General features: G+C 48.5%; 1 protein-coding gene across 1 annotated transcript; it reads right to left on the bottom strand.

Annotated features, from left to right (window-relative positions):
- Positions 1-2,097: 2,097 nt before the first annotated feature.
- Positions 2,098-14,922, bottom strand: LOC138582369 (keratin, type II cytoskeletal 6A-like). The gene is made up of 9 exons (XM_069653632.1): positions 14,284-14,922; positions 12,882-13,099; positions 11,597-11,657; positions 11,233-11,328; positions 8,679-8,843; positions 7,278-7,403; positions 6,615-6,835; positions 3,658-3,692; positions 2,098-3,538 (listed from the first exon to the last, which is right to left on the bottom strand). Exons 1-9 carry the CDS (start codon positions 14,839-14,841, stop codon positions 3,306-3,308), a joined length of 1,713 nt encoding a protein of 570 aa, XP_069509733.1. The 5' UTR covers positions 14,842-14,922; the 3' UTR covers positions 2,098-3,305.
- Positions 14,923-15,422: the final 500 nt, after the last annotated feature.

The raw sequence follows: 15,422 nt of genomic DNA, 5'->3' as shown, positions 1-15,422 counted from the left end.
TCGGAATCCACTGTGGCAATTCTCCTACCTCAATCATCCCCACGCCCCACCTGAGCCTGGGCGCTGTTACCTGATGGCCATGATTATGCTTTGGTCCTTTTTCCATCTTCTGACCCATGCAGGCGTTGGTTGACTCCTTCTCCACCCCACTTCTCCCTCCAGCGTACATTACACAGGATCATGTGCAGACGGTCCACAAATCAAACCATTCTTCTTGGCCACAATTCTTGGTGACATGGCACCAGGACAGCAGTTGCTTTGAAAGATTTTCAGTGCACGTTTGATTCCAAGCCACAAATTATGTTTTGTTTTTTTTACAAACCGCAAAGGGATGTTTTGCATTTGTAATATATTCAAAAGTATTATGGTGGTGCAATGTAAAAAATGGTGGTGGGCTAAGCTACCTGTCATATTGCTAGGGGTTCTGTGAATCATGCGCTGGACTGAACACGTGGGGGTGGGGCTAGATGGAGAAGCAGCTATGTGGGTTCAGGGTGCAGAAGTCGGGAAGCTACCGGGGAGGGAAGACTGCATGCATAGAGATCACAGGCTGCCTGAAGGAGATATGTCCACTGTCCTCTGTCCTCTGCACTGTTTGCTTCTTTGCTCCTGTTGACTAAAGCAGCAGGATAAGGACAGAAGACGTCGCAGGGAAGATGGCAGCAATGCCCATTATGATGCCTCAATCATGGCCACCCTCACCCGCCTGAAGATACCTGCTAGGCGAGCCACTCTGTCACCCACTGTCCAAGTCCTGTTGTGATGTGGGAAGCAGGCGAAAATCCCTCCTTAAAGGCACTTAAAATAACTAATTGCGAACAGCCTATTGCATGGGGCATCCAATAGATCTATCCCAACTGCCTTGTGTCAGGTTGGGTGGTTACAATAATAAAGTTGGCCCGAATAAAAAGAACACTGACTTTTCTTCTTGTTTGTATCACGAATGTCCGCCAATAATTCAGAAGGATGTCTTTCCTTCTGCCTGCGACAGGTTGGTGTGGCAATAGGTTGGGGACTGATAGCTTTATCTTAACAAACAGCATCATCTCTGATAATGTGCCTCGAATTCCGACTCTATCTCCGTAAAGTCCAAAAGGACTGGAGTCCATGGGCTTCTGCGAGGAGCTTTGCAGCTTTTTGCAGCTTGTATATAGCCGGTTTGATTTTCACCTGCTTGCTTCTAATGTGTTACTGTAGGGCCAGCCAAATAAGGTGACTAAACACAGCTGAAATTTTGTAATTCAGGGACTGCAAACGGTGGCTCTCCACATGCTTTGATCTAAGACTCCCATGATCACTTACCATGGACTAGGCTGGCTGGAGCTGATGGGGCTTGTCGTTCAAAACATCAGCAGAGCCAAAGGTTGCAGAGCCCTATTGCATATGATGTCCCCATGCATAACTCATAATTTCAACCCCAAACGATCATGTACAGTAATTCGTGCCTTTGTATCTCCCATTGGGACCTTGTAAGGTCTCCTTGATATTTCGGCATGTCCTTGATTTCAGATTTTCGGCACTGAGCATGAATCCGCTTTGGTTGCGTCATCCCTGTTTAACTACTCATGCCCGACAGACACTCTTTGAAAGCTGTGGTATATGGTTGATAATGTTCTTGCTTAGAAGGCCGAGGAGTGGGGCAAAGGATTTCCTAGACTCCTGGGTCAGTTCTCTTGTCAATGACTTGATGGACTGCCAGTGAGTTGGGCAGGAGCCCGCCTTGCCCTCTTCCTGACTTGCAGTGCCATTTTTTCCACCTTCTGAAGCAAATGTTTATGATCCCCAGCCCAGAGTTGTGCTTTCACTGTAGGTCATCCAGAAGGAGTGCTGCAGTTACACTTTCCTTGACTCTCTTGAACATACACAGAAACACCTACACATCTCGGTATGCTTCAATAATCCAGTGGAAATGTGTGCATTGCATTGAACTGGCTTCCATAGGCAACCAGTCACTTCTTTTTTTACAAGCAGCCAATCAGAGAGTTCCCCCGCCCAGTTGATACTGTCCACTATGTCTCCCACGTCAGCATGTCTACATCAGTTATCCCACAATTAAGCCCATAATCCAGAAAGGTGGACAAAGAAACCGAGGACACATTTGTCATTGGAATTTGCAGTTTAATGAAGTATATAGTTAATCAAAAATAGAATGGGTTGTGATATCAGAAACAAAAGCGATACAGGCGGCCTCGAGAGGAACATGTTCATCAACAATGCACAAAAAAACACATCAGAGTTTCGAATTCAGGCCAGTGCGCAGGAAGTACCACGCGGCATCACACAATTTACAGATGAGTGGGTATTTCGATAGTTTTATAGACCAGTGTAAGAGTGGTTAAGAATAACAATGCAAAGGGTCTCATCCATACGTGCATATCCCACTGCCTCGCGCCCACACCTGCTTGTGTTGAGTTCTCAAATTGTGCATTCACGCAATTAAGAGACATTTGTTTTAACAAACGAAGTCCCTAGTAAGAGAGGCCCTCGGCCTTGCAATGCTCGGGTGAGAGGCTGTGCGTATTTCCACGGAATCTGGGGAAGTGAGAACGTAGAGTATTCTAGTGTTGACGCTTGGCTGGGCTGAGCACACCGTTGTCGTTAGCCGACAGGCTTCTTTGAAGGTCTCCCCATTGAGTTGATATGGAGAGTGCCTTCTGAATGCAGTGGTTTTACATTGGCTCTCATTACTGGGCAGCGCAATACCTGTTGATTACTCTCAGCTATGCCTGGACACAATCTCCAAGGACACGTTCACCTTAGTTGTTAAAATGTGAAGCGCAAATCCTGGCAAGGTCAAGGAGTACCATGATGGTGGCTAAAGGCACATCCTAACTCTACGCATGTAAATGGAGAACCACATCATGCTCAGTGTTGACTGGTAGGTGGTGAAGTTGCTGAGGAAGCAGTGAAAAGTACCTCAGTGCTCATAGTCTCATGGCAAGACAGCTCCAATCCGCTTGTGTCATTGCTCCTAAATATTGCCATATTAGCTGTTTGGGAGCATAGTGGTGCGCGCTACACCAGTGAAACCTACGATGTGCTCACCACAGCCCGCGCAACTCTATGCAATACACAGGCGCCAGAGAGGAGGACTGCACGTGTTCTAGCTATAGGCACAGTATGGTGCTTTATAAGCGCATGTCTATATTGAAAGTTGCCACACTGTCTGGGGAGCAAGAGGCAAGTTCTAGATTAAGTACTACTTTGGGGAAAGCCTGAGCAGATTTTCTTTCCGGGCAATTCAGTGCAAATTTCAAATATTTCTTTGGTCGGACAGGATCAGCCCGGGGGTCAGTGGTGACCATTTAATATCGCCTTCCGCCGGAGGAATGCATTGAATATGAGGTTTTCTTCACAATAGCACTGCCCCCACCGATTCCACCTGCACCTCCAAAACCCATTCCGCTGCTTCCCCCTCCAGAGGAGGATCCGGCGCTGAAGCCTCCTCCGGAGCCTCCGCTGATGCCATAGCCGAATCCACTTCCACCGCTACCTCCGGCGCTGCTTCCTCCCACAGCACCTCCCGAGCTGACGACCGCTGCAAAGGAAGCCAAAACTACCATCAAAGACAGCGGCATCAAAGTGATTCTCCTCCAACGAGATCCTCAAGGAGGCCTCCATCATTACTACTGAAATTCAAGTTGCACAGTGACTTACAGATGCTCACGGAACTGGTGCACTCTCCTGACATCCTGTAGGGAAGAAAGAAATGGGGAACAGTTCATTATCAAATGAGAAGTTCAGCTCACGCCACAAAACCAGGACAACCACGCTAAATGATCAGCCCCCATCATGCTTGCATTGCAACGGTGAAGGCAACGTGTCCTGGACTGTCCTTCTTCATTTGGATACCAAAGGCATTGAGAAGAGAACTGATGACCACATGTCTACACTGCCAGCGGAAAGAGCTTCTTGGCCCTGCACATCGGTCCAGCTCAGCAACAGAGATTCATGGAAGGGAGGTATTACCCAAATTGTTCCTTTACAATTGTTCGAATGAACAATTGACCGAATTTAAAGGGTCACAATTGACCTTTTCACAATTGACCGTATGTATGTATATATATATATATATATCTGTATAGGGGTTTTGGGGATTTGGCGTTGGGTGTGGGGGTTGTGGGGGGTTTCCCCTCACATTTATGTTACAATTGACCTTCACAATTCGGTCAATTGTGAAAAGGTCAATTGTAATTCGAACAGTTGTAAAACGAACAATTCGTATACAAACGGAAGAGAGCGGTGGCACTCACTAGACAGTGCACTTGAAAGAGGTCGCAGGCCAACATACAACAGCAGGTGTGCCATTGGGCATTTCTGCACCTAGGTGGACAGTACCAGCCTGTATGCTTTGGCAAAGACAGTTAACTGTACATCCGCCAGTCTTGGCAAACATCAGACACACTCACAATGCTTTCATTAAGACAATTGATGAAAATTCCCGTTCCTGTCCCAATTTGCTTCACTGTAACTGTGGTTATTCTCACTGTGCACGGACACATGTTTAAACATTTAAACGTATAATCCTGATGTGATGCAGATGTTCAAGCTGGTGTGTTAAAAAGCTCAGGTCTATCCCTTGTATTTGTCTTCATAGAGTGTAAACCTTGCTCCGGGGTAAAGGGGTGCTGCTCTTGAATTAGAGAGAACAAAAGGGGTACATTTACCAAATAATCCTGTAGCAATGGTAATCCGAGGACAGTGGATCCTGAATCAAACCTAGAAAACACCCTAGAAAGCAGGGTTTTGCGGGTTTTTTTCTGAACTGCCGGTTTGTTGGAGTGTTCCTGATCCCAACCAGGATGCTCCTCCGCACAGCAGAAAGTGAAGGACTGTTTCGTGGCTCTTGCAGTCTTATTTCCAGCCTTGAAATGGTCTGGCTCCTGGGGAAGCGGAGCAACCCCCGAGTCGGTAAGTCTGGCAGCAAGGTAGGCAGGCGTTAGAACTGCAGTGGCCTTGTATGTAAGAGAGGTCACTCTGAAGAGAATTGTGGCGGGATAAGTAGCCCTTTTAGGTCACGCAAAATGGGGGTGATTTGGTTGAATCTTTAGAACCTGTTACGAGGCATGCCACAGCAGGATGGGTCGCCTCGGGGCGGAACAGGTGTATGACAGGGAACCCAACAAGGAGAGTGTTTCCACTCTCAATGTCTGCAATTATGAAGACCTATTTCATTACCTGGAAAACCTGTGGTGGGAGGAAGGGCTTAATCTTAATTTGCTGGCACGGTTCCTGGCCTATGCTCACAGCCTTAATCTGATATGTTTCTGCACTGCAAATCCACTTTCTACCTGATCTCCATGTGATGTCAGGCCCAACCTGTCTTTCCTCTGAGCTTTGTTTCTGGCCTCCAATAGCTCCCTATCTGGGTTTTATATGAGAAAATTCCCTAGCATCGAACTGATCTCTCTCTCTCTCTCTCTCTCTCTCTCTCTCTCTCTCTCTCTCTCTCTCTCTCTCTCTCTCTCTCTCTCTCTCTCTCTCTCTCTCTCTCTCTCTCTCTCTCTCTCTCTCTCTCTCTCTCTCTCTCTCTCTCTCTCTCTCTCTCTCTCTCTCTCTCTCTCTCTCTCTCTCTCTCTCTCTCTCTCTCTCTCTCTCTCTCTCTCTCTCTCTCTCTCTCTCTCTCTCTCTCTCTCTCTCTCTCTCTGTCTCTCTCTCTCTCTCTCTCTCTCTCTCTCTCTCTCTCTCTCTCTCTCTCTCTCTCTCTCTCTCTCTCTCTCTCTCTCTCTCTCTCTTTCTGTCTCTCTCTCTCTTGCTCTATCTCTCGGTCTCTGCTCTCCTTCACTCTGGCTGTCTGGCTCTATTCCCCAACTAAACAATGTCTCTGGATGGCCTCTGTGTTCTCTCCCTGACCTGGAACTGAGCTCCATTTCTGACTTACCACTGATCTCTCTTTGGTCCCCGTCTGCCATGTGAACGTTATCCCTGGACTCCAAGTTAACCCTCCCACCTTCTCCTCTCTCTCAGGCTTCCAAGTGTATTCTGTCTCTTTCCTCTAGATTAAAAGTGACACAGACCTGCAGTTAAATACTTCTTCCGCTTTGCCATGTGTTGCAAACTAAGACCATTCATTGGCCCCCAATTAAGATTTCTCCCGACTGCATATGTGTTGACTCCCTGATCTCCATTTGAGCCCTCCTTCTGCACCCCTAGATTAACTGTATCCGGGGCTTTCGGCTAGGCTTTGTCTCTGGTCTTCTACTGAGACACCCTTTGCCTCCAAAAGAATCCCCTTTGGTCCTCTCACTGATCTCTGAGTCTGGGGTCGGTGTGTACATCCTGAAAAAGGTGGGCAGAAATGAAAACTCCAGTTAAACCGAAAATAGAATTGTGGTCAGAAAAGTGGGAGAACACAACTAGAGGGAATATGAAGGGTATGCATAGAGAGGGATGAGGGAAAGTGGGGTACAGTGGATGGGGGACTCCCCGCAAAGGAGAGGTGCAGGGCAGTTGGCAGTGCAAACAATTTGAGGAAGAATAGGGGAAGTATACATATAGGATGCATAGACATAGGTTCCTGTGTCTGTTCTACGGCAGTGTTAGGTTTTTGCTGCGCAGTGGCTATAGTTCTACCTCTGGTGGGTGGTCTTAAATCCCACGGTAGCAATGCTCACCTGCACTCTTCCCCCTCTAGGAGCTTCCTGTAGGTGGCGATCTCAACGTCCAGGGCCAGCTTGGCATTCATCAGCTCCTGGTATTCGAGCAGCTGCCGAGACATGTCCTCCTTGGTTTTCTGCAGGGCGTGCTCCAGCTCCGCCAACTTGGCTTTGGCGTCCTTGATGGTGAGCTCGCCATGTTTCTCTGCGTCTTTAATTGCTGCTTCCAAATTGGCGATCTGTTGGAAAACACCGAAGAGTGTTACATATTTCTAAAACCAAACATGTTTGACGACTGTCATCTATATCACTGCCCTTCACACCAGTTATTTGCCTAATATGGCATTTCCGTTCCACTCGCAGGAAAACCTTAATTGCCACCCTTAATTTTACAGACTTCATCTAAAAAAACCACAAGATTGAAATGCGGCAGTGAAACGGTTCCACTGTGGGTAAAGTCTATAATTTTCTTATTTTATGGCAGAACTATGTTTCATGAGTGTTTTTAATATGCTGGCGGTTATTTTTAGCAGCCGTGCTTCTTGTTGACTGCAGGCTCCAGCACCTACTAGAAGGTTAGTCATGACTAACCACAAAGCAGGTAGCTCTCCAGAAGGTTTCCTCCTCTGACACATGATCTGACCCTTCCCTCCCTCCGTAGACGTATCATTTGCACTGTACCTGCTTCTTCACATTTTCACTCTCTGACTTCAGCCTCTGTATCCGCCGGTTGAGTTCATTGATCTCACTCTTGGTGCTCCGCAGGTTTTCCCCATGCTGGCCTGCCGTGCTTTGCAGCTCCTCAAACTGTAACAAGTTCACAGGGTTAGGGTAGAGTTACGCGCATGATCTTGCACCAGCCGCGGCCTTCGGCGTGGTCACCCACCCCACCGCGTCCCTTATCTAAGGTCTTGAACCTTTGATCAGGTCTAGAGTTTGGATAGTTTCGAGGCGCCCATTAATTAGCAGCGGGAACGATGGCCAGGACAGTGAAGGGTCCGATGGGCCAATGGTGTGGAGGCTACTTGGTCTCCAGGCTCAATGTCCTTTCATTCTTAGTTTAATTGAACAGATACAGATTTTGCTTGGTGTGCTTGAATTATTTTAACTTTGATAAATATACCACCAGTTCCATCAAGGGACACTGCTGCCCTAAAGAAGACGACCTAGGATATGAAAGGATATGAATAAAGCCGGACAAAGAAACATCTGGACACAGCTCTCCCGGTGGCTATCCAGATGCTTAGGACTGCGACTCCCATGATCCTTCATCACTGACCTCTCTGAGTAGGACTGGTGGAAGAGCCAAACGTTGTGGACTCCGGCACTGACGCGTCAAAATAAAAGTGAGCAGGTGAAAAGTTAGGGCTGTGTCCGAGGGTCGGCCCAATGGAAGAAGAAAGGCGGGGGACGGGGATCAGACATGAAGCTGAGCTCAAGAGTGATAGCCGGCAGCTGTGTGATAGTCATGTGGATGAGTAGGGCAATGGCGGACGTTTGAGGCCTGATAGTCAGGTGTGGCTCGTGTCAGATAGAGGGGACTGGGCGGCACTGGGGGTAAGAGGAAGCCGTGTGCCCTCTGGGAGCGCGTGGCACTGTAGGTCAGGCAGGAGGCAGCGCCTTATAGAAGTCTGACCGGTGGAAGGCCTATGTGGCAGTGATGGGCAGGCAGGCAGGAGGCGTGTGCATTGGGAGTGCCAGAAGGGGCACTCAGAGGCAATACGATATGAATGGCAGGCTCTCCAGTGTTCAAGGCTGAGTAACGCAAGCCTGATGACCAGACCCACATTATGACTTACTCGAGCCGTTGCCCACCTTCATGCACTTCAGCAGCGCCATTATTCAAAATAAAGTCTGGAATCACCAGATGGCCCAACACACATCTTTACACAATCTCTGGGCAGCACAAAGGGATGGGGCAGGGAACGGCCTGCTTGTCTTGGTGGGAATCATTGTATCGCAATGCATTAAAGTAAATACATGTCCCTTGAAATTGAATGCAATAGTTACTAATCAAAACATCGTGTCTTTGTACATAGCACAAGCAGACATGCTTCACTCTAGGTCCCATGCACCACTCACCTTTTGCTGGTACCATGTCTCTGACTCAGCGCGGCTCATGTTTGCTATCTCCTTGTATTCGACCTCCACCTCAGAAATGATGCTGTCCCAATCCAGTCTGCGGTTGTTGTCCATGGACAGAATCACACACGTGTCTGAGATTTGGGACTGCAGCTGATTAAGTTCCTGGAAGAGACACCCCAAAGTAGTGGTTATTCTCTATGCAGGGAGCGGCATCCCCCCTTGGCAAGCTCCAGAGTATCCGGTGGTTGAATAGTTAAGCTGATATTGTAGAACACAGCAAGTGCCCCCACCCGCCCCCACCTCCCCCACACTCCCTGCTGAATCGCATGCTTACGATAGGGGTCTGTGCTGGTGGCATTCAGCTAGTGGGTGGCATTGGCCTGGAACATTGTGTGCCCCATATGAGATATGTGTACTCCAGCTGGAATATTGACATCAACATTGGCATAAAAAAAGGCATGTGAGTATGCTAAGAAAGGCATAATGGCAACCTGATAGAAGGGGCAGCTGCATGGGTGCCTTCTCAATCAGCCTGGAGTGGGACACGGCCATCTTAGAGCTTCAGCAGCAGCTAGCTGGAAACTGAGTGTCGTGGTGTCTCCTGCATCCTGTCTCTGTGAGCCCTGGGGTTGTGTGAGTCATGCCTTTGCTTCCCTCTCTGGCATCACTAGCCCTGATACCCCTTGTGTGCACCCAGCCTGCTTCTCTATCCAGTCCGTGCAAGTCATGCCATCATAAGGGTGCAAATGACTTGAACTTCCTCCTGTAACATGGGGCAGCCTGCTGCCTGCATGCCACTGGTCTCATCATCGCAAGTGATGGCCCTGTGATGGTGTATAGCTCTGCCCAGGTACCTCCTGTAATATGGGGCAGCCTGCTGCCTGCCATTGGTCTCATCATCGCAAGTGATGGCCCTGTGATGGTGTATAGCTCTGCCCAGCTTCCTCCTGTAATATGGGGCAGCCTGCTGCCTGCCATTGGTCTCATCATCGCAAGTGATGGCCCTGTGATGGTGTATAGCTCTGCCCAGCTTCCTCCTGTAACAAGGGGCAGCCTGCTGCCTGCCATTGGTCTCATCATCGCAAGTGATGGCCCTGTGATGGTGTATAGCTCTGCCCAGCTTCCTCCTGTAACAAGGGGCAGCCTGCTGCCTGCATGCCACTGGTTTCATCATCGCAAGTGATGGCCCTGTGATGGTGTATAGCTCTGCCCAGGTACCTCCTGTAACATGGGGCAGCCTGCTGCCTGCATGCCACTGGTTTCATCATCGCAAGTGATGGCCCTGTGATGGTGTATAGCTCTACCCAGCTTCCTCCTGTAACATGGGGCAGCCTGCTGCCTGCCATTGGTCTCATCATCGCAAGTGATGGCCCTGTGATGGTGTATAGCTCTGCCCAGCTTCCTCCTGTAACAAGGGGCAGTCTGCTGCCTGCCATTGGTCTCATCATCGCAAGTGATGGCCCTGTGATGGTGTATAGCTCTGCCCAGCTTCCTCCTGTAACATGGGGCAGCCTGCTGCCTGCCATTGGTCTCATCATCGCAAGTGATGGCCCTGTGATGGTGTATAGCTCTGCCCAGCTTCCTCCTGTAACAAGGGGCAGCCTGCTGCCTGCCATTGGTCTCATCATCGCAAGTGATGGCCCTGTGATGGTGTATAGCTCTGCCCAGCTTCCTCCTGTAACAAGGGGCAGCCTGCTGCCTGCATGCCACTGGTTTCATCATCGCAAGTGATGGCCCTGTGATGGTGTATAGCTCTGCCCAGGTACCTCCTGTAACATGGGGCAGCCTGCTGCCTGCCATTGGTCTCATCATCGCAAGTGATGGCCCTGTGATGGTGTATAGCTCTGCCCAGCTTCCTCCTGTAATATGGGGCAGCCTGCTGCCTGCCATTGGTCTCATCATCGCAAGTGATGGCCCTGTGATGGTGTATAGTTCTGCCCAGCTTCCTCCTGTAACAAGGGGCAGGCTGCTGCCTGCATGCCAAAAGGTCTCATCATCGCAAGTGATGGCCCTGTGATGGTTTATAGCTCTGCCCAGGTACCTCCTGTAACAAGGGGCAGCCTGCTGCCTGCATGCCACTGGTCTCATCATCGCAAGTGATGGCCCTGTGATGGTGTATAGCTCTGCCCAGGTACCTCCTGTAACAAGGGGCAGCCTGCTGCCTGCCATTGGTCTCATCATCTCAAGTGATAGCCCTGTGATGGTTTATAGCTCTGCCCAGCTGTGGCTCCCCTCCAGGCAAGCTGTCCCTCTGCTTCCCATAATCTACAATTATAGCACAGTGTGGTTGAGTGATGTTGCCTTTCTGTGAAAGCAGGTTGTGCTGCCCATGCACTGTGCAGGCCTGGCATGTCTGACATTTGATTGGTGCGGTGCATTTTGACCTTCCCAAGGAGTCTCGGGAGGATAGATCAGGGGTCACCTGCTCGCCTTGGAAGCAAGACCACACAGGGCAACACAGGTTCGATCCCCGGGTCCATGCTTAGAAGCCTCTGGGTATCAAGCGCATTATAAATAACCTATCATATCGTATATCATATCATATACTCACTGTGTCGTAAAGGGCTTGCAGGAAGTGGAGCTCATTAGTCATTCCTTCCACCTTGGTTTGCAGCTCCACCTTGTTCATATAGGCCGCATCGACGTCCTACAGAAAGTGAGGGTCGCGTCAATCGCTGCTTTACTGGCAATGGCAAGGACATTTCTAAAGCTCCTCGCGTATTGTTCTGTGTGAGAACGTGTGTCTGAGTCGGGCTTTGCCGTGGTCACTGTAGCCGTAAGGTGCGCCCCTGTCGCAAAGCTCCGTGTTACACTGGTTTAGACTAAACATTGCGAACATCATACTCTGGGAGGTTAGAACACGTGCCTGTGTGCTCTCTTCCTTTAGTACACAGCTTCGATATTGCATCACTCACCTTTTTCAACAGCACAAAGTTATTCTCGGCAGTTGTGCGCTTGTTGATTTCGTCTTCGTATCTGCAAGAAGCAAAGACACGCTCAAGATTGGCATGTTTTTCTTAGCAAAGCAAGTGTAGGCAGGAGGAGCCTGATAAAAGATGGCATGCTGGCGCAAGTATCCGCCACTATATCCCCACTTACATTTAATCAAGTGCTAAAATAAAGCGGGGGACTCCTTAACATAAGGAAAGGGGTGTGAAGGGGTGTGAAGCCTTTCCCTAAAATGAAGACACAAAAAAAAAAACAAGAGAGGATATGTTCTTCGAATAGTGTTGTGAAAACAGTAAAAGGTGTGCATGGATGGCATGGATGTAACTCCAAAAACAATACCAATGTTTTTCCTGGTACATGCATTCCTGAAATGGGACATTTCAACTTTAGTTGTCTGCCATTTCTCATCAGGTTATATGGTGCAGTGGTGAAGTGTCCGGTTCTGTAAATTCTTAAAAGACAGCCAATGTGTTTCATTTTACACACAGCCTCTAAAATAAACGGGGGGGGGGCGGCATCCAAAATCTGAAAAAATTGGGTGTCCCCAGACCCAGGGGCTTGCTCGCAACATTCATGGATCTGTAGCACGAACCGTGCAACGGGCACTTCATCGAGCAGGTGGCTTTCAGAAGACTCTGCAGTGCAGCCGAGTATTCTGAAAGCAGTCTACTCTCTCAGCCGTTGCTTGTGCATGTGATAACTCAGCTTCAGAACAGAATATTACCCCCAGTGAGATCTGTCCTGAAGCCAATTTATCACATGAACGAGCAAACCACATTTCAACAAGCGGACACTTTTGGTAGACTCAGCACGCAAAACTGACTACAGAAAAATAGCCAAAGCCTCACATACTTGTTGCAGCTGCCCAAACTGGTATATATGGCCTGCAATGTGCAGAGGTTTTTTTTTTCTTAGGGTGAGTATTGTGACCAATCAAAATGCAGAGCCCAGCTTCCATTATTCGCTCAAAAGGGTTTAATGAATCACTGTAAGACATTTTTCAAATTTAAAATAGTGGACATTCTTATGCTCCTGTGTGCTCTTTGCTTTCATGCAAGTCGCCAGGATTGGGGTCTATGAAGAGACACTGTATTGCGTGTTCTGGCTTGGGGCCACGCCCCGGTGCCCGCCCTTTCCTGCCCAGTGCCCTGCCCTCCAACCATGAGAGGGTTCCCCCATTACATGTTGTCCATTTCCAGCACTCGGTGCACACCCGTGTGTTTTTCCTGGATTTAAGAGTGTTGTTCTTACTTTTTTTTGTAATCCTCGACGAGATTTTCCAGGTTCTTTAGATCCCCATCTAGTCGCCCTCTCTCGCTTGTCACTGAGTCCATCTGCCTCCTCAGGTTGTTGATGTACTGCTCAAAGAGGGGCTCTAGGCCATTTGTAGGTCCCCCTTTCTTGTCCTGCTCTTGCAAAAGGTGCCACTTAGTCTCTAGGACCTGTTTCTGCTGCTCCAGGAATCTCACCTGAAATCAAACAAGGGTTTGCATTGAATCAAAAGCGTACAAAGAACACATTGTTTCCAGACCAAGCTTTTCATGACATTTCAGATTAAAAGAACATTTCACTTTAGAATGACATACAAATGGAAATGTATAAGGTGAACAAAACCTTAAAAGGTGGCGCTTTGTGTTCTAAAAGCCGTGCTTGCTTCTGGCCATCACCACAGACTATTTTCCATCCAGCACTCTGGTCACCATTTTCTGACAGTGGCTTCCTCTTGAACCTCCTCCTGCGTTCATTACCTGGGATGAACTCGAGATCATTGGAGTGCTCGAATGGTGCCACTGGTCCTGGAAAGTTCGTCCTACTGGATTTACGTACCTGGTTGTAAGGCTCCTTTATGCCTCGCGATTTCAGTAAAGGAAATGCAAATCTATTCAGCCTGCAACCAGGGTCGGACTGGGGCATAACATTGGCTCGGGCACCAATGAAACAGTGGCCCACAGTTGCATATGGCTATTCATTCCTTTTGTGACACTGTTTGAGCAGTACCCAAGAAGGAATTTTTTGTTGAAATGCGATGCAAGTTGTGCATTTTAATGAATATTTATTCAGCAACACTGGTTAAAACTACTGGCTGCATAGTGGAGTAACTCATCAAACTAGCCCACATTGGCCCAACAAGTGGCACACTTTGACCTAACATACAGGCCACAGCAGCATTTTGAGTTTTTTGTTCAGCCACGGGCCCATTGCCCTATTGGTCAGTCCGAGCCTGCCCGCAACTCCTTGTGATGTTCCTGTCGGGGCAGTGTTGCTGCTACCTCTGGGTGGTACACTATTACCCTGCTCATAAGAGCCAGCATAGTTGGCAGTTACTGTGAAGATGAGACACATTTCAGTCGCAGGTTGGTGTTCAAAAGCTTGCAAAATATTGTATTTGTGTAATTAACTTATTGACTTTTGTTTTCTTCTGACAAGCTTTTACCATATTCTCTGCTAAACGATAGGTTCAACTTTAAGAATGTGCACATTTTTACGTATGGGTGTATGAATATTTGTGTGCATGTGTAATTAGGTATCCACTTCCGGCACAAAGAGGAAGTGAGCAGCAGTGAGACATAGCCTTAAAAATCTCCTTTCAGTTTGTGTTACTTCATTTAGACCAATACATTTGAGAGTTGTGTTTCCAAGAACAGAGACATACCTTATCGATGAAGGAAGCAAACTTATTGTTGAGTGTCTTGATCTGCTCTCTCTCCTCTGTTCGGATCTTCTGGATATGTGGGTCGACTTCCAGGTTCAGAGGTGCCAAGAGGTTCTGATTGATGGTCACTTCCCTGATGCCACCAGGCGGGCAAACTGGAAATCCCGAGCCGCCCCCGAGCCCACCTCCAGCGCCACCGCCGAACCTACCACCAAATCCACTACCTGCACTGCTGCCAGCGTTACCACCAAAATGACCACCAGCGCCACCACCAAATCGACCACCAGCTCCGCCACCACTGCCAAACATTCCCCCACCCGCTCCGCTACCAAAGATGCTTCCAGCACCCCCACCAGACCCGTAGCTGCTACTAAAGCTGCTGCGGCCACAACCGGAGGACATTCTTTGGCTTGTCCCTAGATTGTGGTGACTTCTACTGCCGAAGCGGAGAGAGCCAGCACCCCCAGATCCGCCACCCATTCTGCGAGAGACAGAGCGAGAGCTGAAGTTGAATCCGCCACTGCTTCCATGCCCTCCACTGGTGGATTGATGATGCATGTCGGCTTCTGGGAAGTGGAATGGAGGTGGAGAAGTTCCGATTGAAGGAAAGCGAGTCCCTGTGGTTTTGAAGATGCTCCGAGCTCCTTTTTATATATATGCAAGTTGGGCTTGGTCTGAGGGAGTAAGAGCGAGATGCTTTTTATTGCATTCATTTGTTGTTGAGTATATGTTGAGCTGGCAGAAACTCATTTCCCTGTGCTTGTTAAACTCAAACATACCCTGGCACACACCTAGATAGCTCAATAAAAAAATATATTTATATGTATTTGATAATTGCTGGTGTTGTAAACGGGGCTTGCTTCCAGAACCTCAGAAAAAGTCTATCTTTTGCAATGAACCGTGAGCCATGATTATGTCTCCGTCTTGCACTGCGCCGGTAAGGGTGAATGGAAAATACTCTTGCTGACATTCCTGCAAAAGGTGGCATAAATATCGCTCCTCAATGGTAAAGCTCTGAAAACCCTTCACTGCTTCACCCCCGTATCATTTTCCAAGAGTGCACTGAGTAGATTTAGGTAATTGATCAGAAGCAGATTTCGCACCCCAAAGATCAAATATCAAAAACGGTTCTTAACAAG

Source organism: Ambystoma mexicanum, chromosome 3q (assembly GCF_040938575.1).
Source record: "Ambystoma mexicanum isolate Mex_15411 chromosome 3q, UKY_AmexF1_1, whole genome shotgun sequence".
NCBI lineage: Eukaryota > Metazoa > Chordata > Amphibia > Caudata > Ambystomatidae > Ambystoma > Ambystoma mexicanum.
Note: the sequence above shows the minus strand (reverse complement) of the source record. Positions and strands in the feature narration are given on the sequence as shown.

Bases quoted from the DNA above. Each gene is read 5' to 3' on its own strand.
- LOC138582369 (XM_069653632.1), bottom strand. From the start codon at position 14,841: ATGCATCATCAATCCACCAGTGGAGGGCATGGAAGCAGTGGCGGATTC. The intron at 8,844-11,232 runs GTGAGTATATGA...TGTCTCTTCCAG, and splicing joins TGCAAGCCCTTTACGACACA to GAACTTAATCAGCTGCAGTC. The intron at 6,836-7,277 runs GTACAGTGCAAA...GTTTTCCAACAG, and splicing joins GTGAAAATGTGAAGAAGCAG to ATCGCCAATTTGGAAGCAGC.